The 25,000-nt window shown below is 44.0% G+C and overlaps 1 protein-coding gene across 1 annotated transcript in view; it reads left to right on the forward strand.

Annotated features, from left to right (window-relative positions):
- INVS (inversin) overlaps nt 1–25,000 on the forward strand; it is a 671,909-nt gene that overhangs the window by 486,632 nt on the left and 160,277 nt on the right. The window contains exon 13 of the mRNA XM_085873805.1: nt 13,776–13,985. Coding sequence (XP_085729931.1) covers nt 13,776–13,985 — 210 coding nt within the window. The remainder of the gene's footprint in view (nt 1–13,775; nt 13,986–25,000) is intronic.

Raw genomic sequence — 25,000 nt, forward strand, 5'->3', positions numbered from 1 at the left:
TACAGACAAATACACAAGACACAACACAGCACATATTGGGGAAAGTACCGTCACTTCTTGGGGTACTCTGGGTAACAGCACCACACAACAATGGCGCCACATTTCTCACCGCACTCAGCGGAGCATTTCCTGAGGAGGAATGTCCTCCTTCCCATGGATGCCACCTGAAAGGGATTGTCCATGCTCTATTCTTTTAAATGCTGAGCGTCAAGCAAGGAAGCAGCACGTATCTTTTTTGAAGTCTTCAGTATGACTTAGCCGAGGTTTTAACTGCCAACTTCCCAGACTTGGAGCAAACACTCTAACCATGACACCACTGAGTCTGGTAATGTTGAAGATATTAATGCTCTGAAGTGGTAGTAAATAGCACGTTGTGTTTAGTTTATACAAGAAAAAACAATATACCATGCAGGTTTTTGAAAACCTCTATCTTTGAAATTAGAGAAATTAATTGTCATAGATAAATGTAGCTCACAGTAAGTTAAATATACAGATCAACCTGGTGAACCATGAGATCAATTAACTCTTATTTGAAACTAGCAAATACCACCCATAGCTTCGCTGACAGTAATACAACAGGAGGAAGGGAGAATGCAAGGGGGGAAGAGGGAAAGATGGGTGGGGGAGAGATCACGAGGAGAGTGAAGAGGTGGAGGGGAAAGGAGAGAGGAGGGGTGGGGGAAGGAAAGACAGCGTGAGTTGAGAGGAAGGGAAGGCAGAGGTGCGGTGGAGCATTAGCACGATTCATACCGTTTCATCAAATGATTCTGCATGGAATAACAGTGAAGATGGAAACAAAATAATGTCTGAAATTCATTTTCTACCAGTCATACTATAAACACGGCCTGGAGACAAACTTCCGTCCGAAGAAAAACTCCTGTCCGGGCAAGTCTGGAGACAAACTCCTGTCCAAACTCGCTCTGAATGACGTGGTGTGGCAAAAGCGTCCGCAGAGAGTGAACGGTTCACTCAGAATGATGTTGCATGGTACCACTATCTACAATGGGCACTTGACAAGTGGCTTCAGCACTCATGCAAGCGATCCAATTAAATGGTTGATAAGGAAGGGTTGGCTCGGCTGTTGCTGCATACCATAAAGGATACCTTTAAGTTTAAAGTCCGTCTTCACCACACACGCAGCAGTTAATGAAATAAAATGAATTAGTTCGAAAAATGACTTTATCCACAAAAGAGTTGCTGCTTAATGCAGAACAACCCTGGAAATATCACAAAGTTCAATCGCCCGTGAAATAAACATTGAAAAAAATCCGCCATTTTCCCTGCTCATCTGTGATGTGTCATGTGGTACATCACTTATGTCACGTGGTCCATGCAAACATTATAACTTTTTTGTGAAATGTCCAGTTTTTCACCAGATTCACTTTCGTTCTCTGTGGAGCATCTCGTGAAACCACCAAAAATATAGACACAGATCTGTCAGACGATATGGATAGGCAGTCCCTCTGGGGGACAGGGCACGAGGTCGAACAGTGAATGCATTAAATCATGCAGCTAAATGAAGCTGGTTAATTTTGTTACGTTCCTAAATTTTTTGTTTTCTCAATATAATTCTCCAAACGGCAGAAAAAGATAAGTTTAATGCTTTGGAAATTTCACATTTTCTTGTGTATGTGTGGAGGAGGGAACAAAGCCTTGCCTGCTTAAAGTAAAGAGGTATATCAACTTAGTTACAAGACTCGTTATTTCTTTAAATTATCAGATTTCACAACAGGTTTCGACACTTGCTTAATCCGAACGATATGCGATCCTAAAAAGCGAAATATTTCGATGATATACTTTAATTAGTCCATGAGAGTAGATCATGGAAAATTGTCTCATGTAATGCATTAAATTGCTCCAAACTCCTATTTTGAAAAGTTTTAGTACGTACAAAAGCGATGTATACAACGTTTCATAGCGATGATGAACAGGCATTCGAGTGTATGCACTAAATCCTATAGCTCATGCAGCTGGTTCCCTGAAATAAACATTACAGTAAATCTGCCATTTTGCCTGCTTGGCTATGCATGTGTCACGTGGTACATGGGTTTGAGGTCCGCGCAAACCTTGTAGCTTTTTTTTTTGTCTTTTTTTTTTTAACCAGATTTCCTTTGATTCCCTGAAGAGCACCTCATGAAACCTCCGAAAATATAGACACAGATGTGGCAGACGATATGGACAGGCAGTCCCACAAGGGGACAGGGCGTGAGGTCTTGCAGTGAATCCATTAAATCATACAGCTCAATGAAGCTGGTTAATTTTGGCACGTTACTAAATTTTTTCTTATACTCAATACAATTCTCAAAACAGTGGAAAAAGGTGTTTAATGCTTTGGAAATTACACATTTTCTTGTGTATGTATGGAGGAGGGAACATAGCCTTGCTTGCTTAAAGTAAATAGGTACATCAGCTTAGTTATAAGACTAGTTATTTCTTTAAATTATCAGATTTCACAACAGATTTCGACACATGCTGAGTCCGGATGATATCCGATCCTAAAAAGTGAAATAAGATTTCGATGCTTTACTTTAATTTGTCCATGAGAGTAGATCGTGGAAAATCGTCTCATATAATGCATGAAATCGCTCCAAGGACCAAGCTCCTAATTTTAAAACTCATAGATATCATTGTGGCCTGGTCCAAGTGAAGTCATGGTTGAGCAGGCCAAAAAACATGGCGGTTTCAGACCCCTAAGAGGTTACCTAGGAGACGCCTTAATACCCCAAAGAGCAAGGTGGCAGAAGATGCACCTGATGAAGGACATTATGAAACAAGGCCGTTAATTACCTACAAAATGGGTGTTTTTATTAACTCTTCTTCTTCTTCTTTCGGCTGCTCCCGTTAGGGGTCGCCACAGCGGATCATCCGTATGATCCGCATAGTGATTTGGCACATGTTTTACGCCAGATGTCCTTCCTGACGCAACCCTGGTCGCCTCTTACAACACAGGGATATGGTACACCTATTTTAACCGGGGTATACACCGGCCCAGTACACTGGTACTCATTTTGCCGACCTCGGAAGGATGACAGGCTGAGTCAACCCCCTGGTGTATTAATTCAGTGGCCCAACGGGGCTTGAACTCAGGACCTTTTTGATCCCAAGCCGCTGCCCTAACCACTGCGCCAACACCAGGCTGGGTGTTTTCATTAACCCAAACTCCAAATTTTCGCTCATGCACTTCCTTGGAGTGCCCTTAGTATGCATGCAAAGTTTCAGGCTGCTAGATTTTATGGTTTTGGAGTTATGGAGGAGTCAAACTCACACACACACACACACACACACACACACACACACACACACACACACACACACACACACACACACACACACACACACACACACACACACACACACACACCATTTTATTAGTACAAGATAACAATTCAGTAATATCTATAGTAGTGTGTGGTTCTGCTCAGAATGGAGCAGAGTAGAATTGATACTTTTTATAGTCAAGATGACAAATTCACTCGAAACTCGGTGACTATTCTGAGTTGCACATGTTTACACACAAATGAAACACCACAGTGAAGAGCTGGAATTACGCAGGCTAAGCTTTGTAATGTGGATATAACTTGAAAATGCCATCTTGGAGCATCTTATTGCAGCTGAACACTCCATAAAATGACACACAATAGTGTTTATAAGCATTTGTACATTACTATTCCAGTTTGATGGTGATTGCCTGTGTATGGCCACGAGTTCATTGAAAGGCTTGTGATTTAATGTTAAGAGTAAATGGCTTTTCACTGCATTTTTCTGCTGCACGTATCAGTTCAAATTGGAGGCACCAGCTGCTGCTTCTTAGGATCCAGGATGAGAGATGCAAGCAACGTGGGACGGGTTAGTAATTTGGACGATAACAAGCTTAAAAGTAAAAAGTGGTGGCATTTTAACAATATGTAATTTAAATTGCTTGGTGAGTGGAGGGTGTGAAATACATATCTGGAGTTTGGTCATCAACCGCTTGCATGCTTTTTATTCAATGTGACAATCATCCTGTAATTAAAGAAAACGATACTAGTCCTTCCTACTTACAGTATGTGTGCATAATCAGCATGTATTGCTGATACAAGCAATTTGGCATTGGTGTTCTTTGTTGTTGAATGAGAATAATTTAAAATTACTTTCATATGTGTAATATAGGTGTGCAAGCTAAGAGTATCTTATATAATGTATCGTGTCGTCGTACATGCACTGTCTCTCTCTATCGAGTGCAGCCTGTGGCTGCTGGTTGCATCATTGGTTGGGACGCGGCTATGCCGCTGATGCAGTGTTGGTTGGGATGTGGCTATGCCGCTGATGCAATGTCCCCCTTACCATTACACTGGTACTCATTTTGCCGACCTCGGAAGGATGACAGGCTGAGTCAACCTCCTGGTGTATTTTAATTCAGCAGCCAACGGGGCTTGAACTCAGGACCCTAGGATCCCAAGCCGCCACCCTAACCACTAAGCCAACACCAGGCTTACATGCACTTTCAGCTTATTAGTTGTGTGTTTGATGGATCTTGTGTATATTATGGATGTTTTTTTCTTGTAATGGATTCTGGATTGTTGCTTAACTTCACAATCATTAAAACATGCTGTTTTTTATCAAATGGCTGAACTTGCTGTAGCCATGATGTTGACAAAAGGGTATGCATCAATCCATGTGGGTTTTGGATAAATGGCAAACCTACATAGAATCAAAAGCTCTAGCGTGATATCGAATACAACTCAGACATCAAACATTGTTTTCCATTCAGGAATGAAACATGTATGTATGAGTGGTGGCTTTTTCATTCGAGTCTGGGCTCTGATTAATATTGTCGCGTCTGGTGGGTCTGCCCCTACCTGGACGGATGGCCAATCAGTTCTCTTGGAGGCTTACAGCCGAGATTCTTGGAGATTATGGCGTACATGCGGAGGAAATGGTGGTAAAGGAAGAGGGCACGTGGGTTGTACTCGAACCCACTACAGATACACAGACACCAGCAACTTAAACAAATAATCATTTATTAAACAGAAGATCTAGTTATAATGGAATAAATCAATACGTGAGATAACCTAAATATAATTTTGAGGCACCTCCACACGGAATTAAATACAGACCAGGGGAACAGAATAAAACAGGAAAATAATCCCTCCTCGATTTCGGCACTTATCTTTGGGTCCAAGAGTGAGTTTCAGTAGCTTGGAAGTCACCCAACTGCGACGTCACTGCACAGGAGGACATGTCCCCAAATGGCGCCGAGCCGCTTTCTGGGTGGGGAATGTGTGTGAGGTAATTTGTGAGGTAGTATTCAATGCCAGGGCTCATGAATAGCTGTGCGGCCTCATGAATAGCTGAGCGACCTCATGAATAGCTGTGCGGCCTCATGAATAGCTGAGCCGCCTCATGAATAGCTGTGCGGCCTCTTTGTCGATCGTCCTCACCGACGTCCTCACCGACGTCAATCTTCTGCTTTGCAGAATGGCAACATCTATTTTGCCTGATGGCTTGACATGAGGCTTTGGTTGCTGGTCACATATGCCACGGGCAAACTCGCCTCAGCACGAACACAAGAATCGTGCGATCTTCTTCATGTCATTTGGCGAAGGAAAGCTAGTCATGCCCTTCTCTTTCGACCGCTGATCCTGCCTCTCTCGCTTCTGTCCCGCGTTGAGCCTTCATCTCCGACCGTGTCTCTCCTCCTGCAACGACCTGCCTCCTTGTTCTCTTGCCGAGATGCGCTCTGTTTTCTCTGATCACCTCCCTCACACTGAACTCCACTCGTACGTTCGCTTCTGATCTCCCTTTGAGGTCATGCCTATCAATCATTCACTCTGGGGTTGTGACTTTCGCCCGCTGTCACCTTTGGAGGTGGGGTTCTTGTCTGCTTGGTCATGCAGCTCGGTTGTAATGCTTGTTGTTGTTATAAAAACGTAATTCCTTCATTGCTGGTTTGTAATATAAAAACATTGGGAAAGGTCACGGGGGGCAATTACTTTCAGGGGTTGGGGGGGGGGATTATCCTTAATCCCAATCTAATTAACACTGCACAACCCCCCGTGTGGTGACAAGTAACACTTAAGCTCACAGTTTCCCTACTTAATTTATGTCAAGCTGTCTCCTACATGTCCACGGACCTAACAAGTCTATGCAATCCTATCTCTCCTATGAAATCCCTTCATCGACTCCACAAATATCATAATATTTATTTTCATTTAGGAGCCATCCATGTATTCCAAGGCAAAAATGTCACACATTTTGACCCCCACGACACCTGCTCCTTTTCGTGAGCATTGCCACACTTCCTGACTGATTAGACGCACTAATATACAATATATATAGAAATATATATATATATATGTATATATTTCTATATATATATATTATATATATCCCATGTCCCTATCTAATTATGTGACAATTATCATTTCCCCCTTGAAGAAATGAACATTTACTGGACAACTTATCACCACTGAATTGCTACTTATTACATGGAGATCCTGGTAAACCCAAACAGCATGGCATACCTAATTAAACATCCTAATTACCATTTGAATGCATACCCCCCCCCTCAAACGTAAAAAAAAAAAATATATATACATATATATATATATACATATATATATATATATATATATATATATATATATATATACATACATACATACATACATACAAAGTCATGCGCCACTTAACGACGTTCCTGGCAACGACGGATCTGCCAGCTCTGAAAAAAATAAAAATGAAAAAAAAAAAAATGAAAAAAAAAATGTAACTGAAAAATTCCTAGCGCCGAGTGATGTAGCCTCGTATAAAAATAGCACGTACAATTATGTACACTATACAATACATAATACCTCATAATGATAATAAACGACAGTGTGGCCCTGTTATAATGATCGTTGAGGTCCATAAAATGTCATCACGAAAAAATCAGGGTCATGCTAAATCGGGATTGAAGGAAATCGGCTTTCAAACTGAACCAATGTTTCCACGTTTACCTTCTAACAAGTAAATTACCTTTGAATTGAAGAATTCCGCGAATAAATCATTGTTGTTACAGTCGACATTAAAGCACAAATATATTTTTGTGAAGCTTTTTATGTTGTCAAAACAATCGCACTGTTCCGAAAATATATCACACAATTGACAGGTGCTCGTTTCTTCATTTATAAATTATAACATCGATGCAATGATTACGTATTTATAAAATCCAAACGCTAATTCAGCTTTCTAGAATCGATGCGAGAAGAGATTGTATGCTGCTGCGAACAACACACATGGCCGTCATGAACAGCACAAAGGTAAATCGAACGTGTCTTCCGTCTATCTTGGATGTGTGTTACAATTGCCGACAGTATTCAGTACAGTAACATGCTGTACAGGTTTGTATCTGAGGAGCAATAGGCTACACTATATAGCCTAGGTGTCTTGGTTTGTGTAAGTACGATGTTCGAAAACGAAAAAATAACGTAAAATGATGTTCGCACAACGACGACGTCGCTTAACGACGCATTTCTCAGAACGTAACCGCGTCGTTAAGTGGCGCATGATTGTGTTTATATATATATATATATATATATATATATATATATATATATATATATATATATATATGTATATATATATATATATGTATATATATATATATATATGTATATATATATATATATATGTATATATATATATATATATATATATATATATATATATATATATATATATATATATATATATATATATATATATATATATATATATGTATATATATATATATATGTATATATATATATATATATATATATATATATATATATATATATATATATATATATATATATATATATATATATATATATATATATATATATATATATATATATATATATATATATTGTGACGGATTCGCGCCCGCCGGCGTGCGGACGGCCACGTAACTCGAATCGCGGCACGTCGCCCACCGGACGGACAATCCAGTCGTGACCCTCTCGGACTAACGCCGGGAACCAGTCACGGGTGGACCTTTCGGTCTCACCGCGATCGAGCCAATCGGCCCCCGCGTGGGATAGGGTTGCTCGCCAAATTCGACCTACCTAAGTACCCACACGGAGGGTAGACCGGGCGATCGCACCTCGCCGCAGGTCGACTTCGGACACGGGCCACTTAAGCGACCCGTTCCGTACTATCGGGATAACCGAGCGGTGTTATCGTCGGCCTCGACGGTTCGATTAATTATCGGGCGTATTCAGCCCACTACCAACCCTTTACGTGAAGCAAGATGAGGATTCAATGAGAGAAATGACGAAGCGAAGCGGGAAACAGTTCAACATAAAGCACATTTATTCGCGATGAACGGAAAGCACACATATACAAAGAAGAAGACAAAAAGCAAATGCGACAATGCAGATCTAATACCGATTACGCGAGCACACGGCAACACTTATACAATTTTACTTCACAGACGGCGCCGACAACACACATTCCCAAAGCAAAAGAAAAGAGAACCACCCTCCAGGATGAGGGGGTAGGCGGGCCTGGGGCCGAGATCGTGTCGGGCCTACCCGTCTGGTGATGAGACGCGGAGCGGCGGTGGTGCCTCAACTCCGCGGGCCTCGCGGACAGTGTCTGGTAGGGGGTGGGAAGGGGGCCCCCTTGGTCGCACTATCTCAGCGCGGGGGGAAACAGGAGGGGGTTGCTGATGCTCGGGGAAAGGAGAATTTTTACTCTGTCTCGGGTCCCGCGACGAGCGTCTCCACCTCGACCAGGTCGCGCCGTCGGCCTCCCTGGTGTGCAGCTCCCGGCACCGACGCGAGCACCCCCTCGTCTGCCTTCGCCGCCGCCGCCTCTCCACAGCTCCGTCCTCTTCGCTCCGACTCCAACTCCGAACTCTTCCTCCTGCGAACTCCTTCCAACGCACACACAACTCCAACGCACACGACGACCCTTTTCTGACGAACGCAGCCGCTTATATAAGCCCCGTGGCTTCGCCTTTGACCCCCTGCCTTCGACCTTTCACCTCGCTCCCCATTGGCCCGAGAAAAAGTGGGCGTGAATGCATTTTGATCCATGAATTTGCATGTAGCGACCGCCCTCCAACGCCCTGGAGGCGGGGCCAAATCGCCCCTCGCTCACCGATTGGACGGAACAAAAGTGGGCGTGAGTCGTTTTTGATCCGTTTTTGGAGCGGAAAGTCCGTGGTTTTGTACACGCTGTTCGGCGCGCGCCCTGCACGAGTCCAATACCGGCACCCACAAGCGGCGCAAGAACGGTGGCGATGCGACGGTTGCGAGGTGTGACGGTAAAGGTCGTGGCTGTTGTGGTGAAGCGGCGTTGTGGTGGGTGGTTGATGTTGTGATGACTGTTGAGACGCGGTTGGCGGTGGTAACAATGGCGGTTGGTCCAAAATAAAGATAGTAAAAGAAAAACGGCTATCCTGAAGAGTCGCAGCACGCATGAATGACATTTATTCCCTCTAGACAACGGGTTTGGGCCTAACTACACATATACTTACCGAGATATCTCACCTAAGGGACCTGAATGGTGGTTTGCGAATTTGGTCAACCACAACACTACCCCCTCCCCTTTTTACAGACTCGTTCCGAGTCGTCAAATTTTCGTGTGCTATCATGTGTAGTTTTCCCCTAGTACATTTTACCTATGGATCCCTGAGTGCGACATTCATGGTATTCGTGTCCCCAAAATAAATAACCTGAGGGCCGCGTAACTACCTAAACAAACTCACTCACACGGACGACTTAAATAAAATTGCCGGCGCTAGGACAAACATGCCGGGGGCGCACTCATATTTACAGTACATCTTAACCTTAACTTACAAATTTAACACTAAACCATGGCCCAGGATCAATGAGCTCTGCAAAAAGAAAGCAGTTAACAGGGAGCCAGGCTGCTCGCATGCAGTCTCTGGCTCAAAACAATGCAGGTGACAGGGAACGTGGCTGGCTGCTCACACGCAGTCCAAGGCCTTCCCTTTTTGAACTGAACGCAGTGAACCACAACGGTGCATGGGCTGCACAAACGCAGTCTCCGTGCCAGCTCAAGTGGCACACGCAATAAACACAACGAGTGGATGAATGAATGGTTTGAACTGAACGCAGTGAACCACAACGGTGCATGGGCTGCACAAATGCAGTCTCCGTGCCAGCTCAAGTGGCACACGCAATGAGCACAACGAATGGATGGATGGACACAAACACGGTGCACGGGCCGCCACTGCAGGCCCGTGTTGTAGCTGCCAACAGGGCAGTTCTCGCAGCTTGCAAACTGTTGCCTTGATCCTGGCGCACATGGCAATGAACAGGGGGGGGGGGCAAAGCAAAAATTGAACGGGGCTGGTGAACAGGGGCAGTGGGCATGGCATGGCAAAGGTGATCAGGCAAACACAGCCCGCTGAAGAAGGCCGCTGCAGGCAAACACAGCCCGCAGAAGAAGGCCGCTGCAGGCAAACACAGCCGGCAGATGAACTGGCCGGCACAGGCCTTGAAGAAAAACAGCCAGCAGATGAACTGGCCGGCACAGGCCTTGAAGCAAAACATGGCCAGCCGATGGCACAGGCCTTGCAGCAAAACAACAGCTGCCGATGAAGTTGGCCGGCCTCCGCCTTGAAGCAAAACACGGCCAGCCGATGAAGTCGGCCAGCCTTTGCCGTTCAGTGGAGGTTGGTGGAGGGAGTGCGGTGGTGCTGGCCACTTGGAAGGCGGGCTCGGACCTACCTACCTGTCTCCCTCCCAACCTATCGCCTTTGCCTGTCACTGTACATACCCACTCCCTTAATTTGTCAAACCCCAATTTAGCCCCCACTTATTATTATTATTATTTTTTTTAATTTCCTTTTTTACTTCCCTACTATAAATCGTCCCCTAACCCCCTTTATCGTCCTTGTTCGGCTAACCTATCCTGTCACCTAGCCTATTCCCAACCCCTACATTCCCTTCCCGGAGGGGAATAAGGGAGAGCTAGCATCCTGTGTCGAGGCCCAACGAAGCCTCAGAATGGCCTCCCCAGAGTTCGGCGATCTTAACCAAAGTGGGTCCAGCGGCCCACAACGACAGCGAGGGGATGGATGGTGCGGAGGGGTACATCTCCTTATCTACCCTAACCATTTAACTGTTAAACTACCCCGGGGCTTTCAACAAGCGCCTCTCGCTTAAACTATTGGTTCTAACAACCCAGATTCCCGTCGCCTGTGTTGGTGTCCTCACAATTTCGGGCCTCGCCCCCCAATTTTCTCTCCGTGCCCTCACACGGTCTCCTGGCTGGGACACGTGGCTCCCTTTGGCAGGCACGACCCTCTGCCGAATCTCCCGCTATGGCACCCCCGGGCACTACACTGCCTCCGAGCCTACCAGCTCCCTAACACCGGGGAGTGCCCCCCATGGCACCTCCCCTGAAACGCACACGTGGCAGGCTGGCTTCCCGGGCCCCTTTCCGAGGGTCACCCATGCCCACAACACTGCCCACGCGGCTAATGGTGCCCCGGGCCCCCGCACCAAGCAGGCGCACCCGTGCCCACTACTCTATCCCGGCCCCCCATGGGCCCATGGCCTACCGCGGCCGACTAGCCTGGTGCCCGGGGTACCCACTCAGCGATACTCACCTTTCGCAGCCACGCTCCCAAGCCCGTCAACAGGGCTCCTGCACCCCTCCAAATGGGTCTCGAGCCTACTTTCCCACCAACAACAAAACGACCTCCATTTTTAAATTTGACTAACCCAGCTAACTCACTCTACACTGACCCCGGGGTCCCTTGGGCGGGAGTCACTCCTCCCCCCAATCACTCATCGCACCATGCATTCCCCATTCGCTCCACTCACACAGACCCGCTGGCCTCACTCACTCAACATGTCTCCACCTCATAACTCACCAACAACTCAACACACACACCGCTGAACTCTGCCATCCTCCTAACTACATCCCCTAACTAACTCGTGCTCCCACGTCGTCCCTTAAACTACAGCACGTTCCTTTTAACACTACGTAGCTAAGCTACGTCCCTGCTGCACATCCACAAGTCTGTCACTGTCTCCAAATAAATCATTTTATTTCCCAACCTAAAGCTCAATAAATCCCTCTACCTAATCCATTCCACGGACTCCATGAGGACTTACCCCTGCCCCATGGAGTCGGTCTAGCTAAGCTAACCCTTCCCCCTAACTAGTTTCCATCCTGTGCCCTGGTCAAGGGGGTCTTCCACCCCTTGCCCAGGAATCCTGTGCACCCGAAAGTGAGGATTTTTTTTTTTTTCGGCTGGGATTGTGCCATTTTCTTTGATTTGTGCCACAGCTTCGGGAATGCTCCAACAAGCCTGTGGTCGGTATTGAGGAACTGAACACTCCAGTAGACCCTGCAGTTCTGGAGCATCCTCCAATGACCACTGATAAGCACATGTTCAATCTCCTTTGCCACACTACCATTGTTGGACTTCCAGGTCTAGCGATGTTGCTGTGGGTGCTGAAACCATGAACCAGCCACCCTAAGGTCCACGGCATCTGGTGAAGTCAAGGAACAGTGCTATTCTGGATCACGGTTACAGACCCATGGGGACCAACACATCTCTTATAAGCATCCCTATCAGTGCCAGTCAATATATTCAAATCCCCCAAGACAAAATGAGTATATCGTCTGGGGCACTGATCCAGCACAGACTCGAGCGCAGCATAGAATGTCTCCTTCACAGTGAGATTACTCGCCTCAGTCGGAGTATATACAGAGACCAGGGAAATGACACCGAGAGAGTGACGAATCCTCAGTCTCATAATGCGTTGTTGACCGGTGTTACCTCGATTATCATGAGAGTCAGTTTGTTGGACACAGTTACAGCAACTCCTTGGGCATGGTAACCATCAGAGCAACCAGACCAGTAGTTTGTGTCACCACCCGCCATGTTATCACCATAATCTGGTCTTTGAACCTCAGAAAGTGTCATGCTTTGGAGGTACACTGGAAGCACCAAACTTCCAAAAAAAATTGTAGTAGGCTTCCAACAAACGTGAGGGTCGAATAAAAAAATGTGAGGACCTCAGCCGACATTCCACACCATGGTTAAGGATGGTTGTGTCCATGCATTACTAGTTTTAATTGTAAACTTCAAAATAGTTTGTTTACCTAAGTAAGAACCTTAACATGTAAGCAATTGGCTGATTTTCTGACTGCCTGGATCATCAACTGAGCACTGTTCTTCATCGTGGTTTTGATCGTTTCAGTCCTGAACCTTTCCAAATGGTGGATCCACATTCACGGCCGCTGGTCCACACCAGTCGATTACCTCTATCAATGGATCCACAACTTGTTGCATCTGTAGTGTCGTGGTAGAGGTGCAAGCTTCATATGTGACGACTCGCCCACTGGGGACTTGTAGCACCAGTCAGCGAGTCGTGACATATGAAGCCACAACCACACGACCACCCCCAACCATGACTCGGGCTCCACCCATACAGTACAGCATCTAGACACAGTCAACCCAGCAATGCAACATTTCACTTTTGAATCCAGCAATGCAATAACCCAACACAAACACATACACATGCATGCACAAGCAGTCTGGAAATAAGTAACAATCTTTTTATTTACTGCTCCTGAACGCTTTAACTGTTTTGTTCGTAAATATGTGCTTTATTTGAGGTTTACAGAATTTGCAATGCATTGTCGAACTAATCACTCTTCTGCATAACATTTATTGCTATGACATAATGTCCTTTAATCCTTCATTATTGTTAAAGTTTTGATTTATTAATTTTTTTGGAAAGATAGTGGACTTGATGGCTTCATGATGTAACACACAGATATACAGCGCTGGATTATGCTCTCCTTGGTGGCCACCAAGAGGTCATGCAATATATGCTGGAGCAAGGTGCAATGTCCATTGCTACCATCCAAGACATTGCTGCTGCCAAAATACAAGCAGTGTTTCGTGGATTCTGTGAACGACGCAACTTTAGGGAGCGACGTCGACTGCTTGTTAAGCATGAGATATTACGCAAGGATGTTGCTAGGTAAGCTTCTGCACATTTTTAAAATCAGATACACACTATATTTTTGCAGAACATACCAATGCGTCACTTCATGGGTTTTTATTGAGCTTTGAAATAAATCAATATATTGTTTACTCATGAGTTTGGCAGATTCTGGAAACTAGGAGTGACGAGATGAAGTATTTTACCGAGATTTTGTGGACTCTCTTTATGATGGGTAGTCTTTGAGAGATATTTTTGACAAGGGAAGGGGAGCAACACTAGATGAGAGATTGTACATGATAGTCACAATGACTTGTCACCCCTGATAAAAATTGTGACATTGCCTTTTATCATATTAGCTGACAATACTGAAGGGTTCTACAAGTTATACCGCATGCATTTGTTGTACTCTTTTACTTTATTACATATTTTACAGCATATGACCAAGCCTTAACTGTCTAGTGGATTCGTTTGTGTGCCATCATTGCCATTACAGAGAATAATTTTGTGCCATGCTCTGTGGGACATTTTCCAGAGCATTTTTATCTGATAACTCTTGAACGAACATTGGGTGACGTGGGTGCAATTTTAGGTCAACCTTTGTGTGCTTTTGCATTGTCTAATGTGGTGTTCTAAGCTCTGCAGATTGTTTACGGGTTGACTTTTTTGGTGATCTGGCAACAGATTATTCGACCAACTTGCACTGCAGACCTCTGGTTGATGGCCTTCCAGTTATTGGCATATCTTTTATGTTGCCTGTTGCAAAGAGTTTATACTCTCAACACAGAAGTTTCTTTCGATAGGCAGCTCCTTGGCGGAATCGTTGCTGGAAGTCAACATGCACCTCTTCCATTATTTCCCCTGTTTGTGGACATTCGTGAACTTAGACACTGACAACAATCCATTGTTTAATGGTGTTATTGATTGTATCACACATGGTTACATTCACTCAATCTGAAAAAATGGAAAAAGGAAAACAAATTAACACTCTGCACTCAAAGATGACGTCACAATTTTTGCAAGGGGTGGCAAGATATTGTGGCCACCCTGTAGAGGATTGAATGAGTACCATCACGTCTACAGTGAAAAAGCAGTAGGCCATTTGCAGCAGTCTCTTGATGAGTTACTTCAATTATTTTTGAAGCTTTGCCCTCTTCAGCTTCTAGGAAAGACAGGTTGAATGCAGTTGAACCAGCCTACAAAGAAGAACAAATCCATTGTGCTCCAAATAAATGCTTTTTAGGAAATGAGTTCTGCAGAATAAAGGAAAACTCTGGCCTCTATTCAATGGAAATTCTGCACTTGGCTTTATTGACCATTTTGGAGACATTGTGAACACAGAAGAGGACATGGCTGATAGTGAGGCTCTCTAAGGAAAGGTTGATTACAGAAGCAAATAGTTGGGTTTGTTTGATGGTCATTGCAGAGAGATACATTATGGACATGACACTAATCGAGATTAAAAGTCATGTTTCAACTTTTTCATGTTTTAGCTAAAAGTCATGTTACAGCTATGAGATTAATATAGATGAAAAGTCATGTTTCACCATCCTACAAGATGGCACAGACGTAGTGCACTTGCCTTTGATTTGTTTCGTCTGGAGATTGATTCGACACCTATCTATAAACTGATGGATTGGTGCTTCGCAGGCAGGGCATTGTATCATAGTGTGCCATCTCTTGGATAGATGTTAAGCTGTGGGTCCATCTGCGAGAATTATTTGCTTTCTTGGTTTAGATCCTGTCGTGCCTGGCAGCATATAGAGCCGATTGAGGAACTCGCATCACTTTTGTCTGTCTTGACCCCACTGACTGCCATCAAGGTGATTTCTAGCTTCCTTGGCACCTTTTCCACCACATGCTGCCAGGTCTCTGTAGGTCATCCAACCCTTCTTTGACCTTCAAACTTCCCATGTATCACTCTTTTTATGATGTTGTTTTCTATACTGTATGCAGTATGTGCCAAATCTATCTACACCTCCTCATTTTAATTTCCTCCATTATGTTTTTGCTTCCTGTCCTTTATACCTCCTTCTTACTGATAAATTATCTGAGCATTGTTTGGTGAACATAAGTTATCCCATGGTGTCTCTCATGAAGAGTATATTTGTACTCACCAATACCATGGCCGAATACCAAAATCTTGCCAACTTATTTTTAGAAACAATGTTGAGGCTCGTGGAAGAGTTAGAACACAGTATGGACCAGAACATAACAGAAAAAGTGGAAGAAAATAGTGGAAATGGGAAGGGGGAGAGAAAATAAGGACAAATGAATGGAGGTGAACAGCGAGTCTGGAGTTTGGAAGTTTCACCAGGAGTGGATTACTGACAGACCACATACATTCTTCAGAAACCTGTGAATGGTGGAGTGGGACAAATCAAAGAAAGAGCAGAGGATGAAAAACCTTAAAGGAGGTGGCATAAGACAGAGACCACTGACCTGTATGTGATGCAGGCCCAGAGACTGAGCTTCATTGCATGACATTCCAATAATTTTGAGGGCCTTGGTTCCAACAGTATCAAGATGGGCAATGTGTAAGGAAGGGGCACCAGCCAAAGGAGAGAGTAATACTCAATCGAGGTGTGTATGTTGGTGTTGTCAGATTATTAAAGTTCAGATTTTCCAAGAAAAGTATTTGTATAATGGAGGATGCCCAGTCAGTGGCTTGCTTTGGAGGACAACTGAGATATGTTGTTTGCCTCAGATAAATCATAGCTGATGGTGAGGCCCAAATGTTTGAGTGATTGAAGTTCTTCAAGAGGTTTCTGAACTGGATTTTCTAACCCCGGCTGTCTATTTATTAACTGCGGTGAATTTAACTGCCACCACACATATTGGCTAGGCATTTCATCCTTGATCTCTTGCTGTTGGCACCACAGCCAACTATTTTCGTGAAACAGTAGGCCGAGAAAATTATGTTAATTTTATAAGCAGAAGTCCTGCAAGTGGACTGAACATCACTCCTCGACTTGGTTCTGTTTTCTTCCAGGCTCACCTCTTCACTCACTCTTGTTGTTTCCTCTGATCATGCCCTCCTGAGGTCTTGCACCTCTTTGTCTGTTTTCAAAGAGCTGCACAAACACAGACAGGTCTGGCTTTTAATATTATATTGAATGGCTCAGTTTCCAGAGAGACTTTACCTCTCAGTTCCATCTGGCTCTGATGGCATCAGCACCCTGATAGATTGACAGGATAGCTTAAAGGTATATGCACTTGCTGTATAGCCTGGGCTTGAATATTGGCCCAGCTTTAAACTGTCTCCCTGGTGTTTCGCATGAAGGGTGAGGCATCAACGTTTGCGCTGTCCTTCACATGGACGTTAAACTGTGTGGCCCATCTGGTGCCATTAGTTCATGGACATTGAAGATCCCCTGGTGTCCTTCATGAAGAGTAGGTGAGCTATCACTAGCACCCTCGCTAACTTCCACAAAGCTGCTCTCACCTACAGGAGGCACTATGATTGAGTACAGTCCTTCGATCACCAAAGTCTTACAATGTTCAATAACCTGTCTTTGATTGATTACATTTCTGGATACCAATTTGGAATTTATTTATAGAGCCAAGTTTTTTAATGGATATCATCATCTCTTCACCTGTGTACAAGGCATTTGTCTGCAATGCTGTGGAGTATATCTCCCTTGTCGTGGCTTGAGCTGCTGCATCTCAACTGACACCACCTATGGAGGCAGTGTAATAGTTGGCATGAAGGAAATGTGTTTTTTCATACATACATTTTCAAACAGGAATGACAACCTCTTAGAATGGTTTGTTTAAGAAGCAGATGAGATGGTTTTCCAGGCAGTCCTTTCTGAGAGACAGTGTGAGTGTGTGGGATTTGTCAGCAGTGAAAGACATATCCAAGTGTTGGACCAGATCCTGATTCCAACAAGGTCTGCAGAAAGAGCAGAGCCTGCTGCATGCCTGTCTGGAGGATGAGATATGTCAGGGCAGAGGGTGAAATCATCAGCAAAGGGATAAGTAGGATTTTCTTGGGAATCAGAAAGATTATTAATGGAAGATGAGGAACAAGATTGGACCCTGCCTTGGGGCACTCCAGACTTGACAGAAACAGACGAGAAAATCACATAAAGAACTACATGCTAAATATGAAGGTAGAGGATGTCAGTGATTCAAGAGAGGAGGCAGCTTTGAATGCCATAAGCCGAGAGCTTTGAGATCAAGTGCAAGACTGCATCAAATAAGATCAAGGCAGGGTGCCAGACTCTATAAAAATTATTCACCATTTTAATAGGACCTGCAGGAGAATCCAAGCTCTATAATATATCCAAATGAGAAGTGTGTCATTGTTGTCCTACATTACAATCCGGCCTAATGAAATGAGGCTTTTTTACTGGAACCGGGGAGAGGGTGGGAGTTACCAAATCTCAGTAATATTAATAGATTCTGGTCATTTTGGAATATTGTCATTCAAGCTGTGAACCATCCTTCTGATTGAAAATAACTGATGAAGAGAGGAATAACAGGAAGAGAGAGGAAGAGAGGAAGATGAACAGCTATTTCAGGAAATTTAGAACATTCTAGAGGTTGGAGTTCCTCTTAATTTGTCACTTTTGAGGTGAAGAATGATTTTATCAGAGTGCCAATGAAAATCCTGGACAAATATAGTATTATCTCTTAAATGTTTGTGAATGGTACAAGGTTATCAAGCAACACGGCATTTTCTGTGAGGATATCATAAATCGTTTTGAAGGTACAACTGCTGCAAAAAATGCCTCTAAAATATGATGCATTGTCATTGGGCTTGGGGTACTCTCACCATTGGATACACAATTGCAAATGTATGAGGTATTTGGTGCTAAAATTGGGATTTTCCATGAAAGGTGTCCAGGTTGCACACTAAAAAAGAAGAACGTAGAGTTGGACAGGGAGATACATTTGTCATTTTCACAGGGATTGCTCCAGCTGTAAGTTATTCACCTGAAGATGCTTTTCACTTCCACAGTTCATTATGAACCATGCCCTCTTGTGCTGCAATGGGCTTCCAAAAATATCGAGCAATGAGATGCTCAGAATGGACGAGAAATGCACGATATTCCAGACCCTCTTCACACCTTTCTCCTGCAATACCTCTCCTTGTGTTGTGGAAAATCTCTTGTTGTCCCACTGTTTACCTTACACACCATACTTTGTCTGATGACCCTTTGCACATTGTTATTCTGCTCTTTCACGAGCCTCGATACCTGTAAAAAAACATGTACCAATTCAAAAACACTGCTTTTCCATTGGATAAGTATAATTAGTAAGGAAATATTTTTTCTTCCTAAAATTCGTATTTATATGTCAAGAGATAAATAAAACATTGGTGTTTGTTGGACTACTACATGTATCTCCTTCCTCGAACTTTACAACACCCTACGTATTTGTTGCGATAAAACGAGAATAACAGGGAAATTGCTGGAGGCTTAATTTCACTTCAATTGTGGTTTGAAAAGGAAAAATCAGCCAGAATACATCCACCTTCGTTACCCTTATTCAGTCAATTCCTCTGTTTCCTGCTTTATATCAATAGATTTTTCCCAAAACCCTTTCTTTGTTCACAAAAATACTCGCATAACAGGCAATGATACAATATCTTCAATTAAACTGGGCCGATAGTAAAAAAAAAAATTCTCCTTTTTTGGCTGCACTGATTGTGATTTATTTTTCATGGATTGACTTATTGTTGTTTTTTAAATTTGAAAAATCTGGGTTTCCAGCACAATGTGGATATTCTATTAGAATGATGTGCATCCTCTCTTGTAAGGCTTTTTTTCATGTTTCTGCAGCACTACAATTATATGGGTATGAGGTGCTGACACTGATTTTGTTCCTATGACGGTCTTGAGTAATAAGGTTGGACAGATAGCCTTGTGGAACTGAAAGAAATAAACCAGTGTTCCATGAGATAGAGGTCATCTGAACTGCCATTCGAAAAAAAAACCCTTTTCCTTACTGTCAGCCCAAAAGTAATATTTTTATGCTGACTCAAATTCAAGACAGTTGTTGAGTTTTAAACGTATTCTGGCAACTTCACTGCTGTTTTAACCAAATTATTTCCAAATGGAGTGGTATGCAAGGAGAGAAATATATTATTTTGATATTTTCAATGTAAAAATGAATGTTGAATAGTCATGTTTCTCACCATCAAGAGAGACATCACTATGCATTATCATGCATAGTGACACACATTATCATTCAAGAGACACAACTACTGTTAGCTCCTGCCATATTTAGACACTTCCAAAAAAAAAGGACTTTTAAACACAAAATTCATATTTACTATAATCGAAACTGTGTGCTTCACCAACACCGTTGTAGCAACACGAGTAACAGAATCAGTGGTATAATAATAGTCAGAGCATCCATTCTGAGACTGGAAGGTTGTCAATTTGAATGTCAGCTGAGTTGTATCAAAGATTAAAAAATGGTTGTGCTCTCTCCTCTCTTGAGGCTCAACATTTAAAAGGATAGAGCACAGACAAACAACCATAAGGTGGCAATACTATGCTGGTTTTGATGGCTCAGGGCCTCTTCCTGCATCGAAGTTCTTCACAAGGGAAAGATATATGTGTCTCTCTCGTACCCCATATTTTGATGTCCTATAACAGCAAATGCTGCATGATCTGTTAACAACAAGCGTCGGCTGCCACACAGCTGCATTGTCACTGCCCTGCTGATCACCAGTTAGGAGGTGAGGTTGTAGTCAAGGAGGATAAATTCAACAAAAGGAGCAACTCTGACCTAAAATTCGACATGACACTGATATCATGTGCATAAATTATGTCAACACATCACCTCCAATCTTGATTGCTGCAATCACAAAGCAATTGCCAAGGGTAAGTTTCCACGATCCAATGATGACCATAGTTTTTTTCAGACTGCCATATGACCTTGACATTCAACACTGAGGGAGAGAGTGCAAATGAAGAAAATGTGTCCCCATCTTCAATCTATAAAACTCAATATTTTATTTAAGATACGACCAAAAAGGTGTTTTTTTCTTTGTGTGTGTGTGTGTGTGTGTGTGTGTGTGTGTGTGTGTGTGTGTGTGTGTGTGTGTGTGTGTGTGTGTGTGTGTGTGTGTGTGTGTGTGTGTGTGTGTGTGTGTGCACGCGCATAAGTGTGCATCCGTGGCTAGTACTGCTACGAAAAGAGTACACAGTATTCAGTCAGAGCACAAAATATATTTGGCCAACATCCCCCCCAGCACCATCCACTCCTCCCCCCCCCCACCCACAACATCCGATCCACCATCACCCCCACTAACCGACATCCACCACCCCCCCCCCCTTCCCTCACTCCAGGAGAAAGCAGGCATGTTCAAAGAAGCCGATTCCTCTTCAACAACGTGTGTTGAGGTGCACGAAGAATGCCGATCCACACTAGTTGTTTCAATGGGAAAAGAGGGATAGGTTCCTGTGGTTCATGATTCAGAAGGCAAAATCAAAAATCCTATGAAAAACCACGAATACGCCTGCAAAAAAACCCCACAAATAAGGCTGCAAAAAAACGTGAAAAAAAAACACGAATAAACAAAGCTTAGCGGCCGAGAATGTAGAAGCAGGTCTTTATCAACCACAATTATGTGGGGTCCGTGAATAGCGATTCGGCAAATAGCAAGGTCCGACGGTGTGTGTGTGTGTGTGTGTGTGTGTGTGTGTGTGTGTGTGTGTGTGTGTGTGTGTGTGTGTGTGTGTGTGTGTGTGTGTGTGTGTGTGTATATATATGTATATATATATGTATGTATATGTATATATATATATATATATATGTATGTATATATATATATATATATATATATATATATATATATATATATGTATATATATATATATACACATACATATATTGGGTCGCCGAAATAGGTGACCCTTATTGTCAGTAATTCTGTCTGTTTGTTTGGATGTTTTTTCGTTTGTCATCAGCGTAATTGGTAGTAAACGTGGGTGGATTTTGACCAAACTCGGGTGGTAGGTACATCTTATGATCTAATGCTTTGGAAATTGTGATGGTTGCTAGGGACGCTTTGGTTCCCTAGCAACAACCGAAAACCTTCAAAATCGGTACCGTTCACGCGAAATCAATTCCGAAAGCCATTATCCCATGTAGGGTTATGAAATTTGGCACGATTGATCTACAGGTGATGCTCTCAAATATATTCCGGTTTTTGTGATATATAGATTACTTTACCTGCAGCGCCCCCTGCAATTCGAGTCTTCTTCTTCTTTTTCTTCTTCTTCTTCTTCCTCTTTCGGCTTGCTCCCGTTAGGGGTCGCCACAGCGGATCAACCGTATCCATTTCGCTCTGTCCTCCACATCTTCCATTGACACTCCAACCACTCACATGTCCGCCCTCACCGTATCCATGAACCTCTTCTTTGGCCTTCCTCTTCTCCTCCTGCCTGGCGGCTCCATCTTCAACATCCTTCTCCCGATATACTCCGCTTCCCTCCTGTGCACATGTCCAAACCATCTCAATCTCGCCTCTCTCACTTTTTTCCAAACCGTCCGACCTGCGCTGTCCCTCTAATATACTCATTCCTTATCCTATCCATCCTCGTCACTCCCAACGAGAATCGCAGCATCTTTAACTCTGCCACCTCCAGCTCCGCTTCCTGTCTTATTGTAAGTGCCACCGCCTCCAAACCATACAACATAGCTGGTCTCACTACCGTCTTATATACTTTCCCCTTCACTCTTGCAGCTACCCTTCTGTCACAAATCACTCCTGCAACTCTTCTCCACCCACTCCATCCTGCCTGCACTCTCTTTTTCACTTCTCTCCCACACTCTCCGTTACTTTGGACAGTTGATCCCAAGTATTTAAACCAATCCACCTTCCCCACCTCAACTCCTTGCAACTGCACCATACCACCACCCTCCCTCTCATTTACGCACATGTACTCCATCTTACTCCGACTGACTATCATTCCCCTACTCTCCCGTGCGTACCTCCACCACTCGAGGCTCGCCTCAGCCTGCTCCCTACTCTCCCGACAGATCATGATGTCATCCGCGAACATCATAGTCCATGGGGACTCCAGTCTGATCTCGTCCGTCAACCTGTCCATCACCATTGCAAACAGGAAAGGGCTCAGAGTCGATCCTTGGTGCAATCCCACTTTTACCTTAAACCGGTCCGTCATTCCTACCGCACACCTCACCGCTGTCACACTGTCCTCATACATATCCTGCACCATCCTCACATACTTCTCCACCACTCCCGACTTCCTCATACAATGCCACAACTCCTCTCTTGGCACCCTATCATGAGCTTTCTCTAAATCCACAAACACACAATGTAACTCCTTCTGGCCTTCCCTATACTTCTCCATCAACATTCTCAAAGCAAACATCGCATCAGTGGTGCTCTTTCCTGGCATAAACCCATATTGCTGCTCACAGATCGTCACCTCTCCTCTCAACCTAGCTTCCACAACTCTTTCCCACAACTTCATGGTGTGGCTTAACAACTTTATCCCTCTGTAATTTCCACAGCTCTGCACATCACCCTTATTCTTGAAAATCGGAACTAGACACTTAATCTCCACTCCTCTGCATCCTCTCACTTTCCAAGACTTTATTAAACAATCTGGTTAACAACCCCACTGCCATCTCTCCTAAGCACTTCCATGCCTCCACTGGTATACCATCTGGGCCAACCGCCTTTCCACTTTTCATCCTCTTCATAGCAGTCCTCACTTCATCCTTACTGATCCACCCCACTTTTAAATTCACTATCTCCACCTCTTCCAACCTTCTCTCTCTCTCATTTTCTTCATTCATCAGCTCCTCAAAGTACTCCATCCACCTTCTCAACACACTCTCCTCGCTCATCAGCACATTCCCATTTGCGTCCTTTATCACCCTAACCTGCAGCACATCCTTCCCAGCTCGGTCCCTCTGTCTTGCCAATCGGTATAAATCCTTTTCCCCTTCTTTTGTATCCAACTTCTCATACAGTTCGTCATATGCCTTTTCCTTGGCCTTTGCCACCTCTCTTTTTGCCTTTCGCCGCCACTCCTTGTACTCCTGCCTACTTTCTTCATCTCTCTGACTATCCCACTTCTTTTTCGCCAACCCCTTCTTCCTTATACTTTCCTGTACTTCCTCATTCCACCACCAAGTCTACTTATCTTCCTTCCTCTGTCCAGATGTCACACCAAGTACCTTCATCGCTATCTCCCTCACAACTTCTGCTGTCGTTGCCCAATCATCCCACCCATCTTTACCACCATCAAATGCCTGTCTCACCTCCTCCCTAAATTTCACGCAACAGTCTTCCTCCTTTAGCTTCCACCATCTGGTCCTTGGTTCAGCCCTCACTCTCTTCCTCAACCTCACCTCTAAAGTCATCCTACAGACCACTAATCGATGCTGTCGAGCTACACTCTCCCCTGCCACCACCTCACAGTCACTAATCTCTTTCAGGTTGCATCTCCTGCTTAAGATGTAATCCACCTGTGTGCACTTTCCTCCACTCTTGTATGTCACCCTGTGTTCCTCCTTCTTCTTGAAATACGTATTTAACACTGCCATTTCCATTCTTTTTGCAAACTCTACCACCATTTGCCCTTCCACATTTCTCTTGTTGAGACCATACCTCCCCATCACCTCCTCATCCTCTTTATTCCCTTCCCCAACATGCCCATTGAAATCTGCTCCAATCACCAATCTTTCATCCTCGGATACACTCTCCACCACTTCATCTAACTCACTCCACAAATCTTCTTTATACTCCATATCACACCCCAGATGTGGGGCATATGCACTGATGACATTCATCATCACCCCTTCAATTTCCAACTTCACACTCATCACTCGGTCAGACACTCTCCTCACCTCCAATACCCTCTTGACATAATCTTCCTTCAGGATTACCCCGACACCATTTCTCCTCCCATCCACACCATGGTAGAACAGTTTGAAACCACCTCCAATGCTCCTAGCCTTACTCCCCATCCACTTGGTCTCTTGTACACACAGTATGTCCACCTTTCTTCTCTCCATCATGTCAGCCAACTCTCGCCCTTTGCCAGTCATCGTCCCAA

Source organism: Eptatretus burgeri, chromosome 3 (genome assembly GCF_056783735.1).
Source record: "Eptatretus burgeri isolate ZD-2024b chromosome 3, Ebu_testis_v1, whole genome shotgun sequence".
Lineage (NCBI taxonomy): Eukaryota > Metazoa > Chordata > Myxini > Myxiniformes > Myxinidae > Eptatretus > Eptatretus burgeri.